Here is a 24219-nt window from a genome sequence, read left to right as displayed (position 1 = left end):
CAGGATTTTGTATTACCATTCTGGCCATACTAAATATGATCTGGTTACCCCATTCAGATCAGAACCTACCACTCAAACAGTATATGGGGATAGCTCTAATGCTATCCTATGAAAGGACCAGGCCTTACAGCAGTGGAAAATGAATTTAGGTGTTTTACACTACTAGGACATGTAAACTACACAGGTACATGTCCTGCTGTGTACCTACATAGCACCCTGCCCTATGGGTTACCTAGGGTTTACCTTAGGGTGACTTATATGTAGAAAAAAGGGGGACTTTAAGGCTTGGCAATTACTTTTAAATGCCAAGTCGAAGTGGCAGTGAAACTGTACATACAGGCCTTGCAGTGGCAGGCCTGAGACATGGTTAATGTCTACTTATGTGGGTGCCACAACGAGTGCTGCAGGCCCACTAGCAGTATTTAAATTACAGGCCCTAGGCACATGTAGTGCACTTTGCTAGGAACTTACAAGTAAATTAAATATGCCAGTTGGGTATGAGCCAATGTCACCATGTTTTAGTGAGCGAGCATATGCACTTTCACACTGATTAGCAGTGGTAAAGTGATCAGAGACCTAAAGCCAGAAAAAATGAGGTCAGAAAAAGAGATGTAGGAAGGCAAAAAGTTCAGGGTGACTCTGTAGAAAGGCCATTACCTCCCGTCCCTCCCTCGCCTTCCTTTTAACCAATGAGGCCTCCCGCCTCCCCTCTAGACCCTCCCTTCCCCTTTCAAAAAACCCCCCCACCCTTATCCCCTCCTGTTCTTTTGTCTATCCCACGCTAGACGGTTTTCTTTCCCTTTCTTACCTGCACGGCGGGGCCTGGAGGTCGTCGATGGAGGCACTCCTCGGGACGCGGAGCTCCGCGAGGAGTGCTACGGCTGGGGCGCGTCTTGAACGAGCAGCATGGTTGCTCGAGAGGCGTGTCCTGGAGGCCGGCTGACGGGGTCAGCCGGCCCTCTGTGGCTGGGACGTTGATTTCCGGGTTTCAGCGCCGCGGAGCCGCGGGGAACCGAGGGACTTCAATTCTGAGATGCTCTCAGGAAGGACGGGCGTTCGGCCCGTGGTTTTTATGTATTTGATGAAATAGGTGACCTCTTTAGGGATTGGTGGAGCCCTGATTGGGGGGAGGACCAGGTGCCTATATAGAGGGTAGTTTTTTGGGGTTCAAGTCAGTGATTATTTGTTTACCATGCCTAAAGTTCCAGCAAAGAGACGTAGGATTGTCTCTTCTTCCTCGGAGGAGGAGGGGGGTGAGGCTAGCATTACTACTCCTGAGAACTCACAGGTACCTGGCAGGGGTACTCCCCTCATGTCCAGAGAGGAGGTTCAGGATATGATTGAGGTGGCGGTGACCAGGGCACTACAAGCAGGCGTGGCCAGGACTGGTCAGTCTAAATGTGCGCACTCATCGGTAGCAGCTAGGAAATCCTCATCGGAGAGTGAGGATGAGGCCCCATCGACGTCATCTGGGGGGAAATATGTTTCCAGAGAAGATATGTGGGAAGTGATGGCACATGTTCGGGACAATTTGGGTTTCCCAGTGTTTCAACCTGCAAACTCGGATTCTCATTTATTTCCTCAATATAAGACACCTTCAAAGTTTGCCATGCCTTTTCAGGGACCTGTGAGGGATATGGTGTTTCGTGAGTGGAAGGATGTGGATAAGGCTCAGGTTCCACGATTCCTTCAGAAACTTTACTTACTTGAGGGTGAGGAGGTTTTGCCTCCTTCAGTACGCCTGGACTCTATTTTGGCTACTCTGATTGGCAAAACGGCAGTCAATCCGGAGGATTGTGTGCCTACGGATGCCACTGACCGTAAAGTGGATTCGGGTCTTAAGAGGGCTTTTGCTGCGGAGAATCTGGCGCTGAGGGCAGGGATTTATTCTGCTTATGCGTCACAGTCATTGGTTCAAGACTTTGATAATCTGGCGGTGGCTGTACAGGAAGGGGCGGAATGTTCGGAGCTCCTGGCTGGTATGGAGCAGCAGGCCAGATTTTTGGCTGATGTGTCTTCGGATGTGGTCCGTACTTCGGCTCTGGCATCTGGGTCTTTGATTGGGGCTCGTAGGTCCCTCTGGTTGCGTTCCTGGAAGGCTGATCCAGGGGAAAAGGCGGCCTTGTTGAGACTGCCGTTTGAAGGTCGTACCTTGTTTGGAGAACAATTGCCATCCATGCTTTCCAAGGCTTTTAAGGAACGGAAGCATGCCTTACCTTATAAAGGGGGTTCTTCTTCGGGTAAAGGGTGGAAGAAACATTCCAGATCTTCTCCTGCTAGGGATGCTAAATCCTTTTCATTTAGGAAACGGCGTTTTCAGCCGCGTTTTTCACCTAAGAAGTCTGCTCCTGCGACCCGGGGTGGTTTCAAGAAGGGGTCCTGACAATCACTGTGGGCCTGTCAGAGGGCCGGTTGGGGGAAGACTGAGTCACTTTCTTTCGGCTTGGAAGGACAGTGTAAACGATCATTGGGTACTAGACATTGTGGCCAATGGTTATGTCATAGATTTTGTGGTGGTTCCTCCAGATTCAGGGGTACGTCCCACACCTCTGCCTTCAGAGGGGTCACGGAGAAGAGCATTATTGGACGGAGTGCGGGACTTACTGGTCAAGGGGGCCATTTCCCATGTTCCGCTAGACGAACGGGGTCAGGGCACTTATTCGGTCTTGTTTCTTGTGCAGAAAGTTTCAGGGGGATTTCGGCCGGTGCTCAATCTAAAGGAGGTGAATACCTGGATCAGGACAGTGCATTTCCGCATGCTGTCCATTCAGACTATTTTTCCATTTGTCAGACACGGGGACTTTCTGGTGTCACTGGATCTGCAGGACGCTTACCTACACGTACCGGTGGCAAGATCCTCTCAAAAGTTCCTGAGGTTTGCTGTGGGTCAGGACCATTATCAGTTTTGCGTTCTGCCTTTCGGTCTAAAATCTTCTCCTCGAATTTTCACAAAGGTGCTGGCTCCTCTAGTGGCTTTGCTTCATTCAGAAGGGGTATTTCTGCATCCTTATCTAGACGACATTTTGATTCATGCCCAATCACGAGACCTTTTGCAGAAGCAGGTGGTCCATGTTCTGGGGGTCCTGCAAAACCACGGGTTTTTAATCAATTGGGAGAAGTCAGACTTAGTGCCGTCCCAGGATCTGGTTTTTCTGGGAGCTCGGTTTCAGACTCTTCTTGGGTTGGTGACTGTGTCAGAAAAACGGTTGGGTGTCCTACAGGCTTTGGTAAAGAAGGTATTGTTGCGGTCTGCTCCCCGAGCTCTTCTATGGTTGCGTCTGCAGGGTCATTTGGCGTCGGTGATATTTCTGGTTCCTTGGGCACGTTTCCATCTCCTGTGCTTGATGACATGGTTCTTGAGAAGGTGGACACCAGGGTCCGGTTCTCTGAAGGACAGGGTTCCAGGGTCCGGATTGATTCACAGAGAGTTGCAATGGTGGTTGGATGCAGACCACCTGAGGATAGGGGTTTCTTTATCGCCTCTGAGACCCGTGGTGGTGACGACGGATGCCAGCCTCTCCGGTTGGGGGGCATGGATGGGGTCGGCTCAGATTCAGGGGTTTTGGTCCCCTCGGGAGGCGAGTCGGTCGTCGAATTGGCGCGAATTGCGGGCAGTATTCCTGGCTCTGGTCCATTTTCAGGATTCCCTGAGGGGTTCGGCGGTTCTGGTTCGCACAGACAACTTAGTGGCCAAGGCTTATGTCAATCGGCAAGGAGGGACCAGGTCAAGGGCTCTGTTCAATCTAGTCAGGGAGATTTTTGTGTGGGCTCAGGAGTGGGTTCCTTCTCTCAGGGCTACGTACATTCGGGGGGTGGTGAATGTTCGGGCGGATCTGCTGAGCAGAGTGATTCCTTCCTCTCAACTTTTCTCTCTCCGGAAGTCTCTGTTTCAGCATCTGGTTCGGCTTTGGGGTCTTCCAGTGCTGGATGTGTTTGCGTCAGTAGGGAATGCGAAAGTGGATCGCTTCTGCTCCCGGTTTCGATGTCCCCAAGCTTGGGAGGTGGACGGGATGTCATGTCCTTGGCCGCAGGGCTTTTTGTATGCGTTCCCTCCTTTTCAACTACTCAGGGCGTTTCTGTTACGTGTGAGGGATCTGGGGTCCAGGGTTGTCCTAATTGCGCCACTTTGGCCGAGGGCGAATTGGTTCCCCTTGTTGAGGCTGATGGCGGACGGGAGGATGTGGCCTCTGCCTCTTTGTCCGTCTCCCCTGGAGTTTCCCTGCCTCCCATTGGGGTCATTGAGAAGGTTACACTTGACGGCCTGGAAGTTGAACGACGGGGATTGACAGGTCTGGGGGTGCCGGTAGCTTTGAGTTCTACATTGCTGGCTTCGAGGAGACGTTCCACTTTGCTTTCTTATGGTAGACAGTGGAAGGTGTTTTCGTCATGGTGCTTAAGTCGTGAGTTAGATCCTACCTGCGCTTCTATCTTTGAGGTGATGCAGTTCCTGCAGGACGGTGCTCATTTAGGGTTGTCAGTGGCATCTCTTCGGGTGCAGTGGGCGGCTATTCAGGCATTCAGAGGACCATGGCGTAATCTTCAGGATGAAGGGCGCTTGATGCCGAGATTTTTTCAAGGGCTTGTTAATTTATTTCCTCGCCCGGTACGTTCTTTTCCTTCATGGGATCTGTCCTTGGTTTTGGATGTGTTGACGGAGCCCCCTTTTGAACCTTTGGGGGACTGTGATTTGCGCCATCTATCTTTGAAGACATTCTTTTTGGTAGCCATTACTTCGGCTCGTCGGTTGGGGGAATTGGGGGCATTGGCTTGTTCCTTTCCTTTTTGTAAGATTTTTCACGATCGGGTGGTTCTGGTTCCGGTACCTTCCTTTATTCCAAAAGTCAATTCTTCGTTCCATTCCCGGCAGGAGGTCATCCTTCCTTCATTTTGTCCGAATCCCTCCTCAAGGGAGGAGGTCCGTTTGCATTCGTTGGATGTACGCAGGGTTTTGTTGGAGTATCTGCGGGTGGTGGCTCCTTTTCGTAAAGGGGATTCACTGTTTGTTAATTTTGGTCCGGCTCGCAAAGGTGAAAAACCTTCCACGGCTTCCTTGAGTCGGTGGGTTCGATCTTTAATTCTGTTGGCCTATTCCTTGAAAGAGGTGGTTCCTCCTCAAGGGATTCAGGGGAGATCTACCAGAGGCATGGCGGCTACGGTGGCGGAGCTTCAGGGGACTTCCGTGGTGGAAATTTGCAGGGCCGCCACTTGGGCTTCTCCTTCGACGTTTGTGCGTCATTATAGGCTGTCGGACTTGGGTAGTTTGGAGTCGGTGTTAGGTCACCGGGTCTTATCCTCTATGAGATAATGTTTGGGATGTTCTTGGTGCAGGATATTAAATAAAGGTCTTGCAACTCGATGTCCGTCTCCTGTGTGTTTTCTTGCTGTGTCTCATTGGTTAAAAGGAAGGCGAGGGAGGGACGGGAGGTAATGCTTCCATTTTCTTACGATAATGGCATTACTCCTAGTCCTACTCCCTCGCCTTCCTTTTCCGTTCCCACCCACCCTCCCGGTACGGACTGTCCGAGTTGCAGCTTGGGCTTGGTTTTTGTACAGGAGGGGATAAGGGTGGGGGGGGGTTTTGAAAGGGGAAGGGAGGGTCTAGAGGGGAGGCGGGAGGCCTCATTGGTTAAAAGGAAGGCGAGGGAGTAGGACTAGGAGTAATGCCATTATCGTAAGAAAATGGAAGCATTTCCAACAATAGTGTTGAGCCTTTTCCTGTTATATGATATGCAAATATACTATACTTTGTTTCGATTGCAGGTTAAAGCTTGACCCTTCATGTCAATGCCTCAGAAACCCTCAGTATCTCTACTGCTATTTATGCTCAACAACTAATGTTTATATATGGTGTCTGGACTCATTCCAGGGAAACAAAGCACAATAAGAAGCAACCACATCTACTACAAATGGATACGCTGACTCAGAATTACCCTAACTGGGAAGAACTCACATAATCAATGGTTTTCCTGAAACTCTTTCATGAACCTAACCTTGCAGATCAACATCTGAAACCTTTGCTCTACATTTAAGCACTGACTAACTTGAATGAAGGCTGCTGCACGTCACTCCCCCCGCATTTCCTCCAGCCTATATTTTCAGCAATATTCTTTGTCTTCATTTTCTCCTTTTTTCACTGCAAACCATCCATCTACAGCCCTCCAATCTTGAAACCTTTCCACAAAAGCCCTTCCATATTACAATTTTTTGCCAAAACGTGTCTTTACTTACGAGTCAAAATGTATTGTTTCACCTGCCTTCCATCTTTAAGTATTTAGAACATGCGTGTATTTGATGTTCGTCACAATGTGACATCTTGTTTCTGGTGCAAAATGGAGCTTCCTTGATGGTGGATTGAAAGACGGTGGTGATAACGCAGACATCTTTGCAACTTCTGTATGCTTACCAAGTTTTAAGTCGTTTTCCTCAACATTACTCAGTGCAAATCCACGCAGGACGTATTTTTGCGTGGGAAACCTCCTGCATATTAGATCACTACGAATCCGTACAGGGCAACGTTGCACTACTGAATTCTTCATTTATGGATGTCCCATTATTTACCTTGAATCGTGTGTGCCTCTAGGGCAAAATGGGGACTTTCGGATGTCTGAGTTGAAATTTGGGGTGGGTGGTGATCCGGGCTATGTTCCAGAGGAGCAAGACAAACAGGCTGAAAACAGTGAAAACAGTGCTATGTTATTAGTGAAGGAATGGGCCATCAGCATTTTTGTCACTCGTCCTGTATGTGTCACTGTAGGGGTGGGCGTCCAGATCAGACTCCAAGTCCCTCAAACTGTGTAAACCTTTACACTTTTAGGGAGATCGGGCAACCAATATAGCATGTAGGCAACCATGTATTTTATTTTATTTTATTTTTTAAGGCACAATTAAACATAACTGAGAAGTCTAAACAGGTAAATATGCTCAGAGCTGCCGGTTTTATAAAATTATTGCGAGAAAATCAGTTTCTTATTCCGGACAGGAGGCGATGAGAATTTTTAACATGGCGGGGGAGGGGGAATGCTATAGAAAATATGAAAACCGTTGCTCTAGATGCTCTACGGTCAGATAATTCTTCCCTTTTACTCTAGCCAAATGTACGAACTTTGCCATGTATCCAGTTACGGGCCTCGTGCTCTCTGTGGCTAGGCTAAACTAGGGTTTAACTGATTGAGTGATGCTCTATATTGTCATATTTAAGATTAAATCAGCATTTGGTCGTCTGAAGGTCTGATGCACGATATAGTAATTTATGGTGATGAGGCATTTTCAGAGTTTATTCTATTTTAGAAGTTTCAAATACCTCAATAAACAATAGAGAACGTATTCACTGATTGCAGGACTCTTCTGCAAAAGCTGGTTTATTTCTGCCAGCACCACTAATCCGCCCCAATCAAGGAATGGTTTTGCTCCAGTTCAAGAATACAATCATCAAACGAAGTCCCCAAATGATTTCCCAGAATACAATGTGAGCAGGAGGGAGTGAAAGGGGTTTGTTTGTAGCGCGGTAAAACGTACAGTCTGAGCTCGCTCTGTATTATCTGCTTAGCTGAGTTTGAGCACATGAAGCACAGGAAATATCCTTGAAGCGGAACGCACACAGGTGCACGGTCGCACATCCAGCAATCAGGGGGTAACTGGTCACAATACAGGGCATCGTTTCACACAAAACAAGATTTGTTTATAACTGATGCCACGAGACACCCATTTTGCCTGGCGGTATTTAATGTACTTGATATTTGGTTAAGGCAGTACACTGCTTAATTTGTGCATGTTTTTCCCAGTGAGGAGCACCACTTATTTTTGAGGGCCGGCCCTTCTTTTTCTGCCTCAAGCATTTACTGCGAGCAAAAGACACATCTGGGAAAGACGGAGGAAGAGAAAAACCAAAAAGGATCGTAAAGGGAGAAAGCAGAAAGCTGCAAAAGAGAGCTGAAGGGTCAAGGAGTGGCTTTAAATGGATTGAGCAGACCCGAGGTGGCTGCTGGATTACGCTGCCTCAGTATTCCAATTGCAGCAGCCTATGTTTAAGAGGAGGGCTTTGGGCACCGGCGCGTTTTTATTTAGAAATTAAGCACTGAGGCAGTGCTTGATGCAAGCACCATTTACCACTGTTTTATGAAAGCAGATTTAGGGAGGTGATAAAGTGTGACAAGGATGCTCGTGCATATCTCTCGAATGTAATCTTACTGTGGTGGTGATGTGTTCTGGTGTTTTCTGCTGTTTTGTTTTTGTGTTGCATTATTGCAGTGTACTGGTATTGTAGCATTGTTGTGTTGTATTCTGTGTTGACTGTTTTGTTGTGTTGTACCTTGTAATGTTTGAATTGCGTTATTTGTATTTGTGTATGTTACTGTCTTAATGTTCTGTCGTTTACGTTTGATACCTCAACAAAAGCATCTTTATTTTCAGGGAAAAGCAGTACACGTCTTTAAAAATCCTGCGTTGAATAACCATTTACCACTGCTAAAAGTGGAAAAATGGCATAGATATTTTTTCAAATATTTCTTCAAAAAATGTAAGGCCCTATTTAGCCGACAACTGTGACCCGAGACCATATGTTATATTCACACTTGAGCAGTGCTCACTTTTGTGATATTGCCTCTGGTGTTTTTATTTTCTCTAGAACGGATTGACAGAGGTAGACCTTGCATACGCCAGAGCTATGCACTATTTATGCATGTATATAGGATTATGTAAATGCCCAAACAGTGCAATACAAAGCTTATTTTAATATTTAGTTTCTTAGTTGTATTTGGTGTGGGCAATGCACACAGTAATCGCACGAGTATATTTTATTAATGTTTGGATATTCATCATGTTAACTTTCTTTGTATGTGTAAAGACATTCATTGTTGCATTGTATGGCTTTCAGGTGCATTGGCTCCTTACCCCGCTTTCCTTAAAACGGTTTGCTCTGAGTGCACACAATGTCAGTTGTATTTATGCATTTTTTAAATAAGCAAAAAACGCATTCACAATCAATGAATTTTATGTATACCACAGTTAAATGACTAAGGCCCAAATTAAAGTAACGAATGAAATATAAACTCAAGGTTTCTTGATATTTTTAGAGTGGAATTAGTTAAAATCAGCGTCTTTAAGCTCCTAAAGTGATTTTATAGTGTTTTCAAGATGTCTGGAAGGGTCCCCAAATCCTCGGAAATTCACTGTAACTGTCGATTCTTTTACAAATCATGTTTTCCACATGAATTGCTTTCCTCATGTTTAGGTCCCAGGCTTCCCACTTGGGTTTGTTTCATCACGTCGATGTTGGGCAATTAATGAAACGTCTATTAACGAACCAAAAATCCTAAAGGTTTTAGAATGAGTCAGATATACAAATTGTAGTCGTTCCTGAGAAAGGCTGAGCATAGGTCAAAAGCGATTAACTCTGGTAATACAAAAACAATATTTTGAAAAATCTTAGCTCAGAGGCTATTGTTCTCACGTCATGTGTACTCATATACATGCATTGTGCTTGCACATAAAGCATATTTTGCTGTCATCAGGTGAAGTTTATGAACATATTCATGAGTGTAGAATAATCAATTGGGTGAAAAACATCTAATTTGTCAGCGATGTGAATTACTAGGCAAACAGAGCATTATCAAATTTAAATTTTCTCAATCCACTTCCGATACCTCAATGTTCAGCTCTGGCTGCCAGGTATTTTTCAATTTATCGTGATGGGGTAATATCAGGTTGCATACTATATACAGGAAAAATAAAGCCCTTATGGCCTGAAGACAGGATTATTTTACTTTAAATGTGATCAAACGAGCCTTAAAAATCACCAGAGTTGTAAGTACTTGGAAAACCTGCCACAAATTAGTATTGCATAACCCATGTAGTTCTAGAAAATAAAAAATATTCCCTGTTTCAAACATTTAATCCAGCTCCTATAATCCTTTTTGCTCCATTCAAGGTACTTCTTGAGTAATCTCAAAAGGCAGCGGTGGTTTTCACTGAGGGGTACAAATCCAACATCATATAATGTTTTAAATGTCATCCACTGATTACTGCCAGCACAGAGGGCCTGCAGGACCTTAAATATTACTTTTTGAAGTGTTTGGGATTGTGCAATTTGCAAGCAAAACCACTTTATCTATACTCATGAGCCATCTTTAGCAGGATATTATAAACACAACAAAAGTCCTACCAGGTATCTTTAAAAATAGAATAGGAGTTTGATAAATATAAGAGACAGTGCTTAGTACTATCAAATTGCAAAAATTGCCCACAACATATTAAAGGCGACTATGTTTGTTCCAAATATTTTAAAAAAGCACTAAGAAATTACAAGTATAACGCATACATAAGATCTACATAAATAATATTGTTTTGTGAATGAGGTAATCAAAATGTGCAAGTGACAGAGACAACAAACCAAAAAAGTTGGTTAACATGATCAAAAACAAGGCAATAGACACTAAATGGCCAACCAAGTATAATTAATAAAATTCAACGGAGCACGTATAAGTCTAATACTCAGATCAGATCCTAGACAGCCATCATAATTTCAGGAAGTTTTTTTTCATATAAAGTTGGCTGTGTTTCAGCCGATATAAGATAGTTCCAGGGTCATCATCAGGACAAGAGCTTGTTCAAAGCACATAGTAGATCCCAGATTTCTGATGTGCAGGGTGTAATATAAAGTCAGTTGGTAAGGTGAATTTGGAGCACAAGGCTCATCATAATCAGGAAATGTGTTCTATTGTAAAATGTGGAATGAATCAAGCTGGAAAATAAGTAAGAAGGTGACTAAGCCCCAATGAGTAAGCTTGCCAGTGATTCTGCTATGCTGATCGATTTGAAGTATGTGGAAAGTGTGTGAAACAGATACTAGGTATGTGGTCTCCCACCGGAAGGATTTGTCCGCCAGTTACACCATTTCTGAAGCCTTTTAATCATGTTTGCCTGCAGAATGGCTATTTCAATTGTTTCAGGTCCGTTCCAATTCAATAAGCATAGCAGACCAATTGGCACGCATACTAATTTGTGCCACCCCCTTAACTACAACAGAGGCATTTAAGTTATCAATTTCCTTTACCCACAAGTATTTAACAAGTGGGTCCAAATGTCCTTCAAAATAAAATTAGTTTACTGGAATATACCAGTTCACGTTTTTGTTTGTTCAAAGATTCACATAAAGAGATTTATTTTTCTAATCTCACCAATGGTATTACAAATAACTGATATTTGTTTAACCTCAGTAATTTTTTTTACTTCTGTCAATACAAACTTGGTGTCCAAATATCTGCCAATTCCCTGAATGACAAAACATTAATCACTTGTTGTTTTTATTAGATTGCCTCTCCTCCCCTTTCTCACCAGTCCACCATCCCTCTTCTATCCCTTTACCCTTATCATCTAAATGGTGAACCCACCCATTCTATTGATAGAATGTGCTAGAAGTGCAATCAATGCAATTGCAGGGAAATGAGTGCATGGAAAAGACAATAATCAGATCAGCATTTAAGGGTTATGAACCTACAGTGGTGGCTCCTCTGCTATGGTGGAGGAGTGTCGCCCCCCCCGCCAGCAGCAGGTGCTGCAAAACTTTTAGAAGAAAACAATAATAAACTATGTCTATTATCGTTTTCTTGTAAAAAGGGTGGGCTCACAGGCTGTGACAAGCATGGAGGGGGAGTGCACGGAACTCCCCCAGTTCACATGTATGTTTGACCAGCTGCCACGGGCCAGCCAACCATACATGGGCACTAGACTCTCTCCAACCCAGCAACATAGGCACTGCATTGCTGGGTTGGAGACAGCAGGCAGAGACTTTCAGTCTGCCTCTGAGAGCCCTGGCTGGGCGCTCCGTCCAATCCTAATGCTGCTTTCATACTGCCAGAAGCATGAAAGCAGCGTCAGGATCGGATGCAAGGCAGGCTGGGATCCTGTGCTGCAGATTGGAGCGGCGTAAAAAGGTATGTTTAAAAAAATTAATATTATTTTTTTTGTTGCCCCCCCCATTTCCCCACTACTCCCACCACGTGCCATGTGACCCCTTTTCCCTCCCATGAGAGCCACTGTGATCCTATGTCTGAAATAACATAATTTTTGTTATTTACTTCATTTATCCCACACAGAGTATATATTGAAAACTGTACCATCAATTTATCAAGTGGAAAACCCTTCAGTTTATAAAAAAAAACATTTTTACTAAATTTGTATTGGCTTACTGGGAGATTCTAGACTTTAGAGACCAACATCTAAGCCCAAAAAAAGCCAACCAACATCCCCTTCGCAACTGAATTACTGAACTGGATTACTGAATCCTACAGTACAGAGGAGTTAAATAGGAGCTAAACAGTTGATTTTTAGTTCAAATGGTATTTTTAATCAGAATCAGACATTTTTGAACTTCCCAACTTTATCAAAGAATAGATAATTTCCCTTGCACAAGCTTTCATTTTGAATTTTCTCAATGCAGGGGAATTCATTGACCTGACATGCCTGACCCGCTCCACAATCTGTTCCTTGACCCTGAAATCCCCAAATTAGGCAATTATAGTATGAGCTGGACCATCTTTTCAGATTTGTTCGACTAGTATACTATGGACATGAGCTAGCATTGGATATTCCTTTTATCTGCTAGGGCTGACTAGCAGGGTTTCATGAATAAAGTGAGTGAGAAATTCTTCCATAATCAAACCAGATTTTGCCTCTTTCGGAATGCCCATGAACTCAAGATTGGGTCTACAAAATCTATGTTTTGTTTTTCATAGCAGTTTTCTCAATAATTTATCTAACTAACGTTTCCTGGCCTGCCATGCTTGTTTGAAGTCCCGTATTCTAATCTCTACTGCTGAGATTCGGTATAATCTTCCGATCCAAGGTATACAATTTTTGTTTAATTGCTCCTTGCTATTTTTTAGAGTAGATTTGTGAACTGTTCATCTTTTAGACTTCATACAGAAAATTCCTTAGCATGCAAATGATTAAGGGCCAGATTATTCAACGTTTTGTGTTGCCCTTGCTCCACGTAAAGGGGGACGCAAAACCTGAGTGAGAGTTATCAAGCCAGTCAAGGCAACCTTATGTAGCAGTGCATGGCTTGATAAATCTGGAGTAGCGCAAGGCAGCACAAATCTTTGCCTTGCATTACTCTGTTGCATGGAGACATTTCATGGGTGGAGTATGGGTGTTCCCCCGCATCCACCCATAGATTTTGGCACATTCCCAGATTTACCATTAGTGGTAGAGCAAAGGAATGCTTCAAAATAATATGGCCCCCAGGTGAGGTGTAATGAGGAGAAATATCTTTATTTCTCCTTGCTCTTTCTTCTTTCTCTGTGTGTTGCATTCTGTCCCTTCCTACACAAAAATATTAAAATAATTCTGCTACAATGATGCAAGGGGCCTGCATTGGTGCTAGGCTGCTAATTGTGCACCCGCACAGGCATAGGCCCAGAATGCACCATTTCTTGACAGAATTCCTGCCCCCCCCCTCTTTCTTGCAGTGCAGCTAGGTGTTTTTCTGTGTTGTTATGCGTGAAAGTTTGATAAATATGGCCTTACATCTTTAGGATTCTCATCACAATGGATCCAATCGACTACAGGGAAAGACACTGAGTTGGAAAATGGCTCCCAGGTTCCCCACCTTCCTAGCGCAGCATCTCCAATTCAGAATCAGATTGTACTTGTAAGAATCCTGAAGATTTTCTAGGTTCACTACTTATTGTATACAGGATGAAGTGAGAGTTATGGGTGACGTGTTTGCAATTGGTTTTACTCTTAAAGGCAGTGGTGTCTCATAAAGTTTCACCACTTAGCCTCTAGTTATTTGGGGGGTTGATTTTGAAGACTTCAGCTCCTTTTTATAATGATGTGAGTCTTACATAATTTTGTATTTCGACCAGTTGACAAATATTAAGCCAAAGAGGTACCAGTAGATGTCTCTTCTCTGTTGGTCACAGACTGAACCTTTTTCTGGGGATGGTAGAATTTAAATGTCATTATTCCTCAAGTTAGACCACACTACACTTTCCCGGGGACCAGATATGGGATCTGTGCCCCCAACAATTGCCTTGGTTTATTTGAGGAAAACCTGGGAAGGTTGGGGTTTTGCTCTCTTATTTTTATTACAAAGGGTATATATAGGACTTCAGCCTGCCAGTCCCTACCCAACAAATAGATTTTTAGTACTATTATTATATCATTAGGAATTTAGACAATGTCCTGTCTTCCATCATTGCAGCCAACAGGCAAGTTTATACTTCGATGTAATTTTGAAATTACACCAGGTTTAACAACATTCAGTTTGTTTACTCACATTTCTGCTTGCCTAGGAGGTGGAGGTATCTTCAAGTCAAGTGAGTCATTAGTGTCCCTCAACTTTGCTTATGTACCAGCAGGAACTGGTGATCTCAGGGACCAGGTGAAGGAAGGCTATTTCTCCAGTTTTAAATTCCGATCAACCAGTATTCTTAGCTTTTGTTTTCCCTCTTGGATTCAATAACACACCAGCTGTTGTTAGCTCATTCCACTTCACAGCCATATTACTCCCATGAGTCTCGCAGTAAGCCTGCTGGAACAAAGTCTGTGGAGCGTGGATGTGCTCTTGTTCCTGTTTCTGTTCTTGCTACAGTGATGACAGTGACCTTCTCAGCATGTTTACACTTCTCCCTGTCTGCTGTGTCCTCCACACTATGGAGTCAAGACAGTTGCATCAGTGTCGGACTGAACAATTTGGGAAGCATCCTTCATGTTTTAATATGTCACTTAGCATAACTATGACATTTGGTGACAGTTACCAATAACCTGGAGGTATGTTTTTAAGAAGCCTCACTCAGAAATATCAGAGCCATTGAGAAGCTTTCCTCATTCCAGAAGCAGTGTAGTATCCATAGGTGAGTGGGAAGCCATGTTGGTGTTCATACTTGGTTGTTATGGTTTTCATTATAAGGAGAGCCTGACATCAAGTGTTGATTTACTCAGATGTATATTTGGTCTTACACGTTGTAGTAACATTACTACTTTTGGCTATACTCCATTGCTGCGTGTAAATGTACTACAAATGGGCTTTTTCACAAACTGCACTTTGAAGTGCATTTCGTAGAACTTAAATCGTACTACTCACACACTACAAAATAAATATCACAAACCTACGATCAGAAAAAAACTGCCTTCACTTCTCCTATATTTTCTATAGAACTATGGTAAATGGAACTGCTTACTACAAACAGTTGGGGAGTTAAGGAGGCGTAAGAAGGGATAGTATGTGATGGTTATAAAGGGGCTCCATAAGGGACAAACACTCAACAACTAAAGAGTAAGCCAATTATATATTATTCAGAAACTGTGCTTCTATGGTTACTACAGTCAAAAAGGTCCAAACATAGTTGTAAATGTACTCAAGCTCAGACCTTCAGTACGTTCATAAACACACACGTACAACCACTGGAATTGCAACAAGCTTTCATATAAATAATTAAGGCAGGGAAAACGTCACGGGAAATAATTATAAATAAAATAACTTATTTCAGCTTTTAAAAATATATATCAATGTTAGTGTTAAAAAAGTATAGATACAAAATAAATAATTTATTGTTAAAACATATATGAAATAACTTTTTAAAATTGAAAAAGCTTTTCTGTAAAAACATTTAAATTGATTAAAAATAATTATATTGACACCTTTTAGTAATTTTAATGCACAATAAATAAAAATAAACATTTTACATATGTGGGATGTTTTCGTTATTAAATTTAATACATAATTAAATAAGTAAACGCCTCTGCTCATGTGTGAAAAGTTATTAGTAGCAAATACACACTCATCATTTTGGTTTCAGGCAGTGGATATAGGTAATTCTAAACTTCATAGTAATTTTACGCTTGTAAATGGTGAATAGCTAAAAGAAGAGTCAGTGTAATAGTGTGTAAACGTTTGCAAATCTACATGTTTAGATTTATCTTTGTGAATGAGACACAAAGTGTACACTTACTTGTCCTCACATCATAAAACTAGGGAGTGGAGCCGATTTACGAGCATTATGTTATTGCTAATAATTTGTCACATGTAGTTGTAGATCTAGTCTGTATGCTTTGAAAATTCCTAATGTAATTTTAACAAGGATTGGTGATATTAAAATAATTTCCCAATCTGTTAGAAAATTTACCAGAAAAAAACAACTCTTGTGAACTTTTGAATATCATGCATCATATTGCACCCACCCAATTGTGTACAGCATTATAATAGTGGGCTGAGTATTTCTGACTGGTTAGCCAAGAATTTAAAGTAACAATTTGGTAACAGCTTCAGCTTTGTAAAGTATATTATTCAATTTGCCTCGTATTACAGACATGTAATTGTCCTTATTACTTACAAACACTACTTTTGCCAGCCATGTTTCACTTTTCAATACAGCACCTTTATCTCCCAGTCTTCTAAATATTTATTTTCATTGGATATACATTTGTAAATCAAATAACTGTTAACGTTGTTCCTTCCTATTTTATCCGGTTATAATGATAAAGAAATAAAAAGCTGTGCTAATTTTCAAATGACAATTAATTATGCTGGAAAGAAATAATTATAAATGCTTTAAGATAATATTCAGCAGGAAAATATAAAGTTGTCAAACTAAAAACAAGGCAATCAAAATCCATGTGACCAAGGACAGATATTGTTCTTCTTGTGAATGCAGTCACTCATGCTGTTGTTGAGTGAAAACCTACCCGTGTTGTATATGCAGCTTCAGGGTCATCCTCCAGGACACGAGAAAGGCCAAAATCTGAGACTTTGCACACAAGATTACTGTTAATGAGGATATTGCGGGCAGCCAGATCCCGATGAACATATCCCATTTCTGAAAGATACTTCATGCCAGATGCAATCCCACGCAGCATGCCGACCAACTGAATGACAGTGAACTGGGCGTCATTTTTCTGGAGGCAAAAGTAAACACATTAAAACATATTTTTTATTACACCAAAATAAGTCAAAACTAATTCAATTCAATATCTGAGTAGATATGTTATTGATAAGTATTCCATAGTGTAAGGCTAGTTTGATTGTAATATGCAAGCATGACTAATTTAAGACCAGCGTTACCAATTCAAATGTGCATTTTAGTTTAAAGAGATTCAGTTGCTGAAAATGTTTGGTCAATGTTAAAGAAGAATATTAATTTCCAAATATGAGCTCTGAACCTATCTGTTAATGCCATGTTTAAAAATCTACAATGTTCCCTTTGATAGCAAAGGGGCAAATTACTTTGTAACTGTGCACCACAAGCCTCAAACATTAGTATCCAAATCTGAACAACATAGCGGAATTTATAACAACTTTCGCTCTGCAAGATTTTATTTATTTTTTCATAAATGTTTACTGAGAAATCAAAGAAATGAAAACAAAATAAGTAGAAGACATAACATACAAATCCAAGTAGCTGCAGAAGAAAGGGTAAAGTATATAATTTTCAGTTATATTTTCAGTTATATTTTATTGAGAAATCAAAGAAATCCAAAAATATAGCAGCAGAAGAAACAAAGTGCAAGCAATAAAATAAAATAAATAAAAAAATATGGATGAAAAAAGGTGTATAGCACAGTTGGGTTCTCCACTAAATTGGCCACACGACTTGGTACAAGACACGAGGTAAAGTTTCAGTTTTTATCAATGCAGACAGATTTAAGTATTAGTTGTATGAATTAAAACCATTAAAGTTTTGGGATTCACGTAGAAGGAAAAGATTCCTTCTCTCAGATTATTTCCAAGCTATGGCTTGTAATCACTACATTACTAAAATTGTTGGTTGAATCTACTGAAACTCAATAGAGGCATCATGGGAATGCAACACCAGATGCTAAAATTAAAAATATCAATGATGTAGCATATGTAAAATTGTAAGTAGAGAGAAAAAAGAAAAGAGTAGAAGAAAAAAAGAGAGAGGAGGGTGCAGCAGAGCTTCTTCCACTCAAGGATGTAAGTATTTTAACAGTGGCAAATCTTACGGAGAACCGTACAGTTCGTTATCAGTAAATATAGGTGTAGAAATGCAGTGCTTAACCTCTTTTGCTTTGCTTTTACCATTTCATTGAATTGTATTGACAGTTCTCTCTCGATTTTTATAAGGGAGTGCCACACATCATTTTCACTTCATCCTCTTTAAAATATAACGTCCTTCTGATTCCTGGATGGCATTGTTGAAGATGGTCCCAGCTTTAATATGTTTGTGGTGTGATAGATTCATATTCTACAGTACTTTCTTTTACTATAGTATTTCAATTACGTCTACAGAACAACAGTGAAAGTAGAAACATTATCATTTCAGATGCAAAAGATAGTCCTTTTGTGATGTATAGAACATTTCTCTCAGGCCATATCAGCACTTCTGCTGCTGAAGTTAAATCTGGTTTGACTGTAGGGCTATGTCTGCTGTTTCAACCTGTAATATCGCTGTAACCTGAGTATGAACTATATACAATACAAGAAGTAGCCTGGTATCAACTAAATGGAATGTGTGCAACTTTACATTGTTTCAGTATGTGTCCTATAAGTGGATTTTCAGTCATAATATGAAGCTGAAAATATACTTTGAAGAAAGACTGAAAGGAGATAGTAAATCGAGTTGAGTGATGAAGCTATATACTGCTTGAAAAATAATGGAAGACCATATGAGACTTTTTTTGGAGAGTGTGATTGGAAGGAAACTGAATGTAGGAGATGCTGATTAAGGGGTGCACAAGCCAAAGACATGGTTCATACCTGGTGTAGTGTACATCACTGCACAGAAGCATGCCATGTTGTGGAGAAGATTGTGATGCTGTAGAGAAGGTGAGAACAGACGCATTTGGGCATCAACACTTCCTAATTTATATAGTTAGTAAGTTGTATATTGTGATTACATGGATGAGAAGAATCATGGGCCTGATTCACAAAGATTTGACTGCAACTTACTCTTGTAGTACTCCTGAACTCCAGGATTAAGCTTGGAGTAAGGTAGCAGTACTCCTGGCTTACTACTGAAATCCATGCACAAACCAGCAGCAAGTTGCATTTACCCATTCCCCAGTCTTTGTGAATCGGCCCACTGTTTTTGTGCTCTCTCAGTTTTTGGCCATTGTCGGCTTCTTGTTTGTGCAGGGATCGGGTTCGAGAGCAAAAAAGCCCGGAAAGGGAAGCAACCATTGTAGAGACGCGACAGCTGTTAATGCGTCTCATATTGAAATAATGTGTCCACTTCTTCTAGTAATATGATTTTTTGTAATTCTACTAACACATATTTATGTAAATCATTGTTCTGTTTTGTGTGCAGGAAATGCATGTATCTTTTGTTATTGCTGTTCAAGTGTGTCCGCCAAAGCGGAAGTGTTCCTTTGTCAGGAATGCATGAAAGATCAAACTGCATTCCATGTGCTCCCGGGATGGAACAAGCGTAAAATAATTTAAATAAGCAAATAATATGCTCATTTTGTGAATCAGGTAATGTTATTCTGACATGTTTTCCTCTCCAGGTTTAAAAATCATTAACTATGCTTTCTTCAACACTCCTCGAAAATACGTATGTTCTGCAAGAAAACTAGTTGGTTTTGCAGTTCTGCCTTTCCCCTCGTCTTTTGCCCCAAAACAGAATAAGTTACAGGCACGCATAATAAAATACACTCCATTTAATGCGCACTTTTTTATCTTTATGGATCTTGCCATGTTCATTTGAGTTTCCTTGCCTTGCAATATGCCTGGTAAATCTTACGCCAAATGTTTTAGCAAGACATTGGAACAATAAATACAATTAGAATTATGTCAGTGAGAGAATTTTTTAACTCAGTGTGCACCTTGGCAAGTCTACAGCCTTACTTTGAAGTATCAATAAAATAAACATTTCACAATTTAGTTAATAGCGTGCAAACGGTGTGTTGCTCCTTGAAAGCTCTCCTTGTATGCAGCCTGCTGGCCCAACCAGCCCAAAGCAGTGCAGATGCCTCATTATTCCCGACATCATTTTATTGGCACTTACTAGTTGCAACATGTTTTATAGCAAAACGACAAGCCCACAAAACAGTGTGAAAGCCTGTAAATCGTTGGCTGTAACACTAGAAGTAGTATTGGTAGCTCTCTTGAGCACAACACATATATAAAGGGAACAATTACAGGAGCCGTTGCTCCATGTGCAGAATTAAAAGCTTTGTAAACTACACACTTAAGAGTCTCTGGAAAACATTGTGTCCCGAATTGCTATTAAAGAATAGCAAATGCTGCTTAATGCGCCCTATCATTAACTTTTTCCCTGTCTTATTGTATATTATATTTTACTATTTTCTCTTTCTGCTGGCATTTTATTAGCCCAGTGGTACATAAACACTATAAAAACAATGTTATTTACAAGTAGACCAGGTTGCAACAAAAATCTGGTCAACATGATTTGAACAAATGTTTTCTTTTTAAGGAAAACATTTCAACAGCTGCTAATTACTATACATGGACGCCAGACCAAGTGTTGGATTAAATTCTTGAATACATCTCTGCCACTGCCACGACTCCTGGCCTGATTCCAATTCACCTTTTTTGCCCCACCTGTGACAAGTCATATGCAAACCAGTCTTCTACTGCCCTAGAAGGAATATGGCACCGAGGTCCTCATTATGAGTTTGGCGGTCCCACCACGGGGCCACCAAACTCATGAGGAAGATGCCACTGCCAAGGCGGTTACCCCCGAGTGTATTACAATGTTCCCCCCGGGCTGACACACGTGTTTTTACGTTAGGGCAGTTTTCTCAGAATACCAGCTGTTTTATTACAAAACATCCCTCTACACCTATACGTTAGAAGGAGAATTCCAGCGAGAAAATTGCCACTGCATGCTGTTGCTTTACTACAGCTGCCTGCTGAGACTTGATGTCTTTTTCACCTACATGAGAGAGGACTCTCAGCAGACCACAGCCTTCTTCGCCACTCCCATATTCAGGTATGGGGAATGGTGTCTTCCTAGGGATCCTGAAGGGCAGATTATGGCTATCACTACTGTGCTCTAATAGTACCTTAGTGGCTTAGGTAGGAATCCTGACACATAGCATTCTGAAACTATGGTGGAACTTTTCTTGTGTTTCACTTTCCTTGTCATTGCATTACTATTCTTATGTTCTGTCATCCTAATCATTGCAGTACATGTAATTTGATTTAAAACGCAGTTGATTCAATAAAATATATTGAAACAGTTCCTACCTCTGTTTGTCTTTGCATGCTTGAGATGAATGTGACTGAGAGAAAAGGATGAGCTCTATCATACCACGATTTCCCTGAGATATCAAAATGTCATGCGCATGGCTTCAAGAAATCACTACCACTTTTAGGTGCTGGTGAGGTTCAGCTAGCTGGCAGAAAGGGTTAGGCTGACAGATGTCACACGGTGTGGAATTAGATCCAGTTCCCGACAGCCAGGAGGTGCTGCTGCCCAAATCTAGCAGTCTCATTAGTATAATGAGAGGCAAACATGACACAGTCTTATGGTGGTCTTCTCCCAACATTTTGCCTCCCTCCATTTTTCTGGCCTGATTTTTGCTGGCTGTAGTAGTCTGTGGATATTACCACTGCTAACCAGTGCTAACGTTTTTGTGCTCTCTCCCCTAAACATGTTAATATTAGCTCATATCTAGATGATAGATTACATTTTCTTACATGTGTCCAGGGCCTGTAAACTAAATGCTACTAGTAGGCCTGCAACACTGATTGTGCCACCAACATAAGTAGCCCCTTAACCATGTCTCAGGCCTGTCATTGCAGGGCCTGTGTGCAATTTACTGCCACTTCGACTTGGCTTTTAAAACCCTGTGCCAAGCCTGAAACTCTCCTTTTATCACATTTAAGGCACCCCTAAGGAAGGCCCTATATAGCCCATAGGGCAGGGTGCTGTGTAAGTAAAAGGTAGAACATGCACTTTTAAGTTTTACATGTACTGGTATTGAAAATCTCCCAAAGTTATTTTTCACTACTGTGAGGCCTACTCCTCCCATAGTCTAACAATGGTGATTCCTTGATACACTTTTAAGTTGCAATTCCTCATTGAGGAGGAATAGCTGTGTCATGTTTCATATCTTTAGAATGGTTACGATAAATCCACTTTACTGGCAAAGTTGGATTTAACATTACTATTTAAAAAAATGCTACTTTTACAACCTATGTATTTCTTTGCTTCTACAGCTCTGTGTGCCTGCAGCCTGTCTCCAATTCAAGTCTCAAGGGGGTGACAGCTACACCCTGTGCTTTCTGTCTAGACAGCCACAAACACATGAAGATTAGGTGTGTCTGAGTACTCATCTGCATTCACCTGCATTGTGATGGCTCTTCCTGAGCAGGAAGGATGGGAGGGGATGACACTTATACCTGAATAGACAGCGTCTGTCCCCACACAAAGGACTGAATACCCCCTACTGGTAGTCTGGAGCAAGGACTGGGAAGAGAGGGCCTCTGTGCACTTCAAAGACCCTTCTTTGAAGTCTCCCCCAGTGTTAAGTCACAGCTGGGTATAAGTACTGGGTCTCTAACCCCTCCATATCAGACACTTCTAGACCCACAACTTGTTTCTGTCAGAATAACTACTGTGCTGCAACAAGGACTGTTACTCTGCTGGGCTGCTGACCTGGAAGCTCTGCGTTTCTGCTGTACTGTCTTGCTGCCTGCTGCTCTCTGACCCTGCTGAAGGAGAGTTGGATTCTGCCTTGCATCCCAAGTGATTGCCAAGCGCTTGTTGGCTTGTCTCCTGTTGCTGGAGACTCAGGGACATCAAAGTCTCTACTACTGTTCCTTTGCCTGGTTCACTGGAGAGGGACCCAGATACTTGTATGAGAGAAATCAATGCATCTCCAATCTGCATGTAGCAGAACCAGCATATCAACCCATTTGCTGGAGCAGATTCAGCGCATTGTTGTCAGAACCAATGCTTTGCCTTGAGGGCCCAACACGTTGGAACCACACTTTGCCACTGCAGCAGTCTTCAGAGATCAATGCAACTCTCAACTGTTGGAAAACCCCAGCGCATCACACTTCGGAACCAGCACATCTCGGCTCAGGAACTTGTCTTCTGAAATGATAAATTGACATCACTGCTTGGGACAGATCGATGCATTGACTTTCCTGAATGGAATTGGCATCTCACCGCGCATCTCAGTGTTGCAACCAGGAAAGCTACTTTGTTCCTCAGGGCCTGCGCTGGACCTGTAGCCAGCCTGTGCTCCATCACAGCAGGCACAAACTTTGACTTTCTTGGGTCCAACATGATCTAAAGTGACCCCTTAAAGCACTATTTGCCTCTAAGTGTAATTTTGCATTCACTCTTGAAAAATTATTTTCTTAACTTCTACACATTGGAGTTTTGTCACTCTGATCTTATTTTATTTATAAAATCATAATCTATTTTTCTATTCTGGTGTGGAGTCTTTTTGTGGTGTTTACACTAAGTTGCTATATTATTGTACAAATACTTTGCACATTGCCTTCTAATTTAAGCCTCCCTGCTCTGTGCCAAACTACCAGAAAGTGAGCACAGGATAATTTAGGTTGTGTTGTGACTTACCCTGCTATGATTGTGGTCCCTACTTAGACAGAGTGCATACGTCTACCAACTAGAGACTTAGGGGTTCAGTTTGACCCTGGCGGTCTTCCTACCGCCAGGGTAAATGTGGTGGTCCCACCGCCAACAGGCTGGCGGTGCAGACTGCCCCATTATGAGTATGGCGGGTGGCGTCTGCTAACCCGCCACATCTCCACTCATACCGCCATAGCCGTCTAAACCGCCGGGCTGGCAATAATCATCTCCGACCCGGCGGTCCACAGAAGACTGCCGGTGGTATTTGGAGCCAGACTTCCGACATAGGGGGTCATTCTGACCCCGGCGGTCATGGACCGCCGGGGCCAGGGTTGGCGGGAGCACCGCCAACAGGCTGGCGGTGCCCCACAGGGCATTCTGACCGCGGCGGTTTGGCCGCGGTCAGAAGTGGAAAACCGGCGGTCTCCCGCCGGTTTTCCGCTGCCCAAATGAATCCTCCATGGCGGCGCAGCTCGCTAAGCCGCAATGGGGATTCTGACACCCCATACCGCCATCCTCCATGGCGGTATGGGGTGTCGTGGGGCCCCCGTAAGAGGGCCCCACAAAGAATTTCAGTGTCTGCTCTGCAGACACTGAAATTCGCGACGGGTGCAACTGCACCCGTCGCACCTTCCCACTCCGCCGGCTCCATTCGGAGCCGGCGTCCTCGTGGGAAGGGTGTTTTCCA

At 42.5% G+C, this 24219-nt stretch overlaps 1 protein-coding gene across 5 annotated transcripts in view; it reads right to left on the bottom strand.

Moving 5' to 3' along the window:
- The window catches only part of EPHA3 (EPH receptor A3), an 853173-nt gene that overhangs the window by 138058 nt on the left and 690896 nt on the right, over window positions 1-24219 (bottom strand). For all 5 annotated transcript variants that reach the window (XM_069204910.1, XM_069204911.1, XM_069204912.1 and 2 more), the window contains exon 13: window positions 16687-16896. In XM_069204910.1, the coding sequence (XP_069061011.1) occupies window positions 16687-16896 (210 nt within the window). The remainder of the gene's footprint in view (window positions 1-16686; window positions 16897-24219) is intronic.

This window comes from Pleurodeles waltl, chromosome 8, assembly GCF_031143425.1.
Source record: "Pleurodeles waltl isolate 20211129_DDA chromosome 8, aPleWal1.hap1.20221129, whole genome shotgun sequence".
NCBI lineage: Eukaryota > Metazoa > Chordata > Amphibia > Caudata > Salamandridae > Pleurodeles > Pleurodeles waltl.
The sequence above is the reverse complement of the archived record's forward strand: the minus strand, read 5'-3'. Positions and strand labels throughout refer to the sequence as shown.